The 6980-nt window shown below is 57.9% G+C and overlaps 1 protein-coding gene across 1 annotated transcript; it reads left to right on the forward strand.

Moving 5' to 3' along the window:
• Positions 1–25: 25 nt before the first annotated feature.
• On the forward strand, positions 26–4091 carry MSRB1 (methionine sulfoxide reductase B1). Its single transcript, XM_085301932.1, has 4 exons — positions 26–111; positions 1070–1212; positions 1334–1448; positions 2527–4091. Exons 1-4 carry the CDS (start codon positions 57–59, stop codon positions 2553–2555), a joined length of 342 nt encoding a protein of 113 aa, XP_085158058.1. The 5' UTR covers positions 26–56; the 3' UTR covers positions 2556–4091.
• Positions 4092–6980: the final 2889 nt, after the last annotated feature.

Genomic DNA, 6980 nt, shown 5'->3' on the forward strand with positions numbered 1-6980 from the left:
GGGGGCGGGGCCCGAGAAGGGGGCGGGGCCTGGCGCAGGGGCGGCGGGGCGCAGCCATGTCCTTCTGCTCCTTCTTCGGGAGCGAGGTGTTCAGGAGCCACTTCGAGCCGGGTGAGCAGGCCGGGGGGGACGCGACCGCCCCGCGAAGCCCTGGGAGCGGGAGCTGCAAGGCCCGGAGGGGGCAGGAGGGAGGCTCCCTCCCCACCCGTGGAGCCTGGGGGGGCCCCGAGGGGCTCGGGGGCGGGGGGATGTCCCCTATGGGGTCTGTAGGGAGCCCCTGCAGGGCTAGGATGGGTGCTGGGTGGGGGATGTCCCCTATGGGGNGTAGGGAGCCCCTGCAGGGCTAGGATGGGTGCTGGGTGGGGGATGTCCCCTATGGGGTCTGTAGGGAGCCCCTGTACGGCCAGGATGGGGCTTGGGGGGGGATGTCCCCTATGGGGACTGTAGGGAGCCCCTGAAGGGCTAGGATGGGTGCTGGGTGGGGGATGTCCCCTATGGGGTCTGTAGGGAGCCCCTGTACGGCCAGGATGGGGCTTGGGGGGGATGTCCCCTATGGGGTCTGTAGGGAGCCCCTGAAGGGCTAGGATGGGTGCTGGGTGGGGGATGTCCCCTATGGGGACTGTAGGGAGCCCCTGAAGGGCTAGGATGGGTGCTGGGGGGGGGGGGGGGGGGCAGAGGGTGCCGCTCCACAGGGGCTCCCCTCTGCCCCATAAGACCAGGTTGCAGGGGTGGGAGAGGTCCTGCCTGTAAGGGGAGGTGGGAGAATTCCCCTATAGGGGCTGGTTTGGAAGGGATCCATCCTGAAGGGCTGCAGAGGTGTCTCCTATAGGGGTGCAGGTCCCGCCCCAGGTCCCTGTAGGTCCTGCTYGCCTCCCCGGCCCTTGGGACGCGGCAGCAGGGAGCTCAGAGTCCACGTCCCAGCCGGGATATAAAGTCCGGCGCGCGCGGGCATACCCGTGCCCGGTGCGGGGCGTCCCCGGCGCCGCAGCCCTCGTCAGCGGCGACTGCGGCGCGCTGGCGCTGAGGGGGCTGCCCCCGAGCGTCCCCCTTTCCTCTTTGCTGTCCCCAGGCATTTACGTGTGCGCCAAATGCGGCTACGAGCTCTTCTCCAGCCGTGCCAAGTACGAGCATTCGTCTCCGTGGCCGGCCTTCACTGAGCCCATCCACGAGGACAGCGTGTCCAAGTACAAGGAGCGGCCGGGAGCTTTAAAGGTGCAAGTTCTCAGATGCTTGGAAAAAGTTGCAGACAAGCACAGCTCGTTTCTCACAGCAGACTCTGACTGTCCTCTTTTGAGAGCGAGCGCTTATTATCGGACTCTGCTTGTATTTCTAGGTGTCTTGCGGCAAGTGTGGCAATGGGCTAGGCCATGAATTTCTCAATGATGGACCAAAGAGGGGGCAGTCCCGTTTCTGAATATTTAGCAGCTCGCTGAAGTTTGTCCCTAAAGGTGAGGGCTGCACTGTGATAGCTTCTTATGCTCTTCAGCTTGGCTGAGCACTCCTACAATTGTCACAGTTGGAGCAACGATGTGCTTAGTAAGAAGCGTACTGTCCTCAGTTTCACTGTCATTTGCTTCCCAATTCCCTCCTGTGCCAAGCTTGGGCATGGGGATACACCTGGGAGCACCTCTATCGAGGTCCTGTCCATGTGAAGCCCTTCTGAGCTTCCTCTTCTTCCCTACGTAGCAGGACAGCTCTGATCTGGGATGTGGCTGCCCTAAACGCCACTGCAGAAAACACTGAAATGGTCATAAAATAAGTCAAGCAAAAAAAGCAAGGAGATGTGCTTCCCCAGGACCATGYCTTACTCCCACCGAAGCTGGTGAGACTTTCAGATCAGTCAGACTAGGAGCAGGCACAAGGGAGAGACTTTTGCTCGCACCCTTGTGCCCTTGCCCACCTGSTCATCCCTTTGGCTGGGCCACACCGTGCGTGACATGCTGTTTCCATCTGGCAGTTCAGATAAGCCAAGGAGATGCTTAAATCATAAGCAAATCCCTTGTGCTTCAGTCTGGTCAGCTGGTGACCCTGTCAGGGYGATTTGACCTGCCAGAGTGAAACACGGAGCGTGCTGGAAGTGCTCCAGGATGCTGCTGCAGGTCTACGAGTGTCAAAGGAGCAGCTGAACTCCAGAGGTCTTCTGCTGGTTGTGCAAAGCAGGGAGTTCCTGAACTGACATRCACGCAGGAGGATTTGCTGGTTCCTTCCCCCAGGAATCACATGGGAGGTTTGAATATCGCATCTGCTTTACGGATAAGGAACAGATCTACCGCGAAGGGAAGGGAAGGGCTTCTCTCTCTTGTGGTTTTCATGCTGTTTTCCTTTCACAGCATCAGAAAAAGGCTTTGGGGAACCTTGTCTGAGTACAGGGCGGCAGCCCAACCACGTGTCCTGCTGTTCTACCTATTGGACTGTAACTCTTGTGAAGTACCWGCTGCGTGTAGCAGAATAACTGTATAAAGTAGGCTGAGGATTCTGGAGCAAGAAATGTGGACTCTGATTTTTTTTTTCGTCCTCTCCTTTTAGGCAAAGCAGAGGACCCGAAGGAGAAGTAAGYGAGCCGCTCTACTTGACACACTGCTCTTTAGCTGATCTTGCTCACACTTTGGGATGGACTGTTGGGTCAGAGGGGCACTCGGAGCAAGAGAAAGCCYGAAGAAAAGAAGCTGTTGGTTTCTCCAGGCCAGTTCTCTCCTCAGAGATGCTCTGATTGTGGGTGCTGGGGGGAGAGCTGTGGCGGGGGAGCACTGGGGAGGGGAGGGAAAAATGTGGTTGCTGGAGCTCTGCACTTGCTTGGGTGCTGGGTTGTATGACCTGTGTCTGAGGTTGTTGCACGTGCATTGGACTGACACAAATGCTGCAGCTCCTCGCCTTCCCTGCCCTCTCCATCTTCTCAGCCATCTGTTCTCCGAGGCGTCCTTGCCTCTGCCAGTATCGGCTGTTACTGTTTCATCCCTTTAAAAGCAGCACGTGTGCCTGTGGTCCTGGCTCTGCTGAGCTCTGTGGCAGCTCTGCTCTTGGATGCAGCAGAGCCCGGACTCCCTCAAACCCACAGCCAAGAGCGGCTGACTCTGCTTTGTCACCAGCTGCAATCCAGAGTCGCTCCACTGCTCTTTCCAGGGAGTAACACTGGATTAACGGAGATCAGAGTCTGTGTTAATCTCTGGAGCTGTTCTGGGCTGGGATCATGGTATGAATTGCCCTATGTAAACCCTTCCAGGATGCTAGGGTGAGGATGATTTTATGATCCTGCTAGACAAAATTCAGGTATTTTACCCTTTTGTCACCTCTTACACACAGTACYGAGAGTTCTAGATTTATCGTGCGCTCTGGGCTTGATTCTGGCCTTGCTTCACATTAGATCTATTACTGTGTCGAATAAACTCTAGTGGTGTTAACGGTTCCTCCTTGCTTACGCTGGTGCAAGGAAGACCAGAATCAGGCTCGTTAGCTGCAACTTGCATAACTCAGGCTTTAGGAATCACATGCTTGAACGTCCTTTGCACTTGGAAGGGCGACAACATCGATTTGTCTTTAATTCAGACTGTGATTCTTGGCTTTCCCTAGCTGCTCCCGTTTGCTCACTGCCCAGAAACCAAATTTTCCTCTTTAAAATCAGGGGCACTCCCTGCTCTTCCTTGGGTCCTGTTCCGTGTGTAGAGCTGTTCTCCACCCTGCTCTGTCAGAGCATGAACTGCGGCCTGGGACCTCAGCAGAGCGTAATCCTGCTGCTCTAGTTGTAGGCAAAATTCCCCTCAGTGTCTGCTGTGGACAAGCAGGATCTGGCCCCTCGTAGACCTTGTATTTGGTGACAGCCATGCACAAACGGGTGCTGAGCCCCCAACCCTTTGGTCGTGGGTGGCTTTGCGGAGCTGTGCTGCCCGCAGCGTCACGGTTCGGCCGCGCTCAGGGGCACTTTGCGGGCTTTACTCTTCGTGTGTTCGGCCTCTTCGAAGTCCGTCTGGGCTGGAGGAAACGAGGACGCTGACAAACAGTGCCACACACTAGCTCATCACCTGATGTTCACTGCTAATCTTGTACCTCTTGAAATACTGAAAATAAACCACTGATTCACTGTGTCAGAGAAACAACTTCTTTTTCAAGTGCTTCTTGACAGCAAGGCTGGGGGGAGTATGTGGCAGGATTCCTTCTCTCCTCGGTTTTCTTGGTGTTGACCGCGAGAGTGGGAGAGGCTACTCTGGGCTAAGTCCATCTGGGGCATGTGCTGGGCCTGTGCAAATGCGGGATGGATTTCGCTGTGTCCAAAGATCGGGCCAGAAGTCTGAGAGCAGATTCTGCTGGGCGACTSAGAGACATCTCCCAGGTGTGTCCGTGTTCCCCTGTGGTAGCCCAAGACCCAGAAATATCGGTCTCACATCCAGCCTGTCGTGGGGCTTTGCAACCAAAACAGTTGGCCTGAGGTCAGCTGGTGTGGATTTATCCTGCATCCGTCACCGTTATCCCAGGCTTTGCAATGTGAAAGGGGAAACACTGATCTATTAGAGCCTTTGGGCATTTCCAGGATGAAAACGTTCCCTGGGGAAAGTATTTCCTTAGATTAGCACTTTTACTGAATTGTAGCTGGTTTTAGCTCATAGTTAGTTGTTTTTGTTCTTGGTAACTTCTAAACTGTGAGCTGGTGGGATTTACTGGGAAGAAGGAATATGAGTTTTAAGTGTCTAATGGTGGTTTCCACGTGGGAAGCCGGGTATAAGATTGGAAGCTACAACTGTCGCCGCCAACAGAACCGTGTTCTGTGCCTCAGGAATGTCTCGAGTCCGTCAGAGTCAGACGCCAGGTTCACGGAAGCTGAAAATTAAGCTGGACTTTGCCTGTGTCTGCCTCCCCCCGTCGGAGGAGACCCGGAGAGCCAGCTCCAGCCTTCCTCCCGCCCGGGGGCTGGCCCTTGGACCGTGGTGGYGGGCTCTCGTGTTTTCTCCTGTGCCCAGCACTGACTCCCGCTCCTGCCGCTGGTGTTTCCTCGTGCCCGGGCTGTCGTCGGGTGGATTAGGCACCTGATGGAGCGCTCGCTCTGTTACCCTAATTGCTGATTAGGTTTCAGCCTGAGGTCTGAGCTCCTTTTCAACTGATTAATCCTCTGATTTGTTGCTTTTTGTCTGGTCTGGTCACCTCGAGGCAGCCCCGGGGTCATGAGCTGCCGGTAGCTTCTGCCCCTGAAGCCACGCTAGGACTGTCGACGGTCTCCGCTGCTTCGCAGAAGCCTCTGCCCGGCCGCGCTGGGACACCTCGCTGCTCGCCGGCCGTGCGCGGGGTGCAGCGCTGGCGAAGGAAGGTCTGGCGCTTCCTCTCCGAGCTGCTCGCGGAGGAAGGAAACGGCGTCCGGAGCACGGAAGCGCTGGTGGACGGGAGACTGGGAGAGCTTCCTCGTGCCGCTCACGGCGTGGGAGTGCCGCGTCTCGCGGGTCCCGCTTCGCGGGGCGGCAGCGGGACGCCCGTGGCCGTCCCCGCGCGGCGTGCCGTGCCGGGCTGCTGGCGAGCTGCGCTGCAGAGAGCCCCCGCGCCGCGGCCGCGCTGCCGTGCAGTTCGTGCGTGCAGACGCAGGAGGGTGCGAGTGCTGTTCCTACTCCCCGAGGAAGCGGGCAGCGGATTTGGGAAGTCCCGGAGGGTGCCGGCGAGGAGGGAGAGCCGCTTCCCGCCGGGGCGGCCTCGCCCGGGGCCGGTTCGCCCCCCGGCAGCCTCCGTCCGCGTTGCTGCAGCGAGGCTGGGTTTTATCTGTCCTCCTCCCTCCTGCCATCCATCCTAATTTTATTACTACGCTAATGACAATTCTGGCTCAACAAGAATATTTTGCTTAGTTGGGCAAAAGAGGCCCCGTATCAGCGACACGAGTTTAATGACACAACAGGCTCCGAGGACAGAAATTGAATTATGTTGCCAGGCTGATGTAAACTTCCCTAGCTGCTTAAAAAAATCATTAATTTCCTCCAGCATAGCCTCCAGCTGACCTCCCTTCTTAATTTTTAATTTTTTTTTATTTGCATGACATAGAGCGGACCTGCCTCTTCGACCCCCCTCGAAATGGCCTCGGTGCAACGCCAAACGGCCGGAGCACGGGGAGATTTAGATTAATTCTCTTAATAAAGACAACAAGACCTATAGAAATTACGTTACGCGAGGGAAAAGGAAAAGGACCCGGAGGCATTAGGAAGCTCTAATAACGGTTATTCCGCGGGCGAGGGCCGGGGCAGGAAGGAGCCCGCGCCGGAGCGAGCGCGCCGAGAGCTGAAGGCGGATTTGGCTCCGCTCGCCGCCTGGGCGCGGGGCAGCGGCGCCCGCTCGCCCGGCGGGACGGAGCCGCTGGCGCTCCGCTGCGTCCCCCCGGCGCGGCTCTCCGAGCCACAAGGTGTTGAAATTTGGTTTTGGTTTGCAGCGGGCATTAATTAAGGCGGTAACGACCGGGAGCATTTCAGAGCGAGCCTGAGCTCGCCGGAAAATGTTTAGCCCAGGGAAAAATTGCTTTTTTTATTTTTACTTTTTTTCTTTTTATTTTCTTTTATTGGGATGGGCGAAGCGCGCGGGCTCTCAAAATCTCACGGGAGTAAAACGCAAAGGAGGAGCCCGCGCGGGGCCAGGGCCGGGGCCGGGGCCGTGCCGGCGTGGGAGCTCGGCGACGCGGAAACCGCTGCCGGCGGCGTCCCGCGGGACCCGGCGTCGGCGCCGCTCGGGGGACCACGGGCGGCTGCGATGAGCCGGCACCCGCCGGGGCCGAGTTTGGTTTTGTTTTGTTTCCTCCAAAAAAACAGGGCAGGATGCGGCAGGGCTGCGCCGCTCCCCCTCCGGAGCGCTGGTTTTGGGACGGCGGTCGTGATCCGGTGGTTTCCSTCTGCGCTCGGGAGCCGAGTCAGCGACGGGTGAGGCCCCAGGCCGGGGGTGCATCACCACCCGCCGGCGGCTACCGCTGCGCCTGCGAGCCGCGCTGCACTGCGCGACGCGCTGCACCCATGCACCGCATTGCACCC

Source organism: Rhea americana, unplaced genomic scaffold (genome assembly GCF_003343005.1).
Source record: "Rhea americana isolate MKP2758 unplaced genomic scaffold, rheAme1 scaffold_181, whole genome shotgun sequence".
Classification (NCBI taxonomy): domain Eukaryota; kingdom Metazoa; phylum Chordata; class Aves; order Rheiformes; family Rheidae; genus Rhea; species Rhea americana.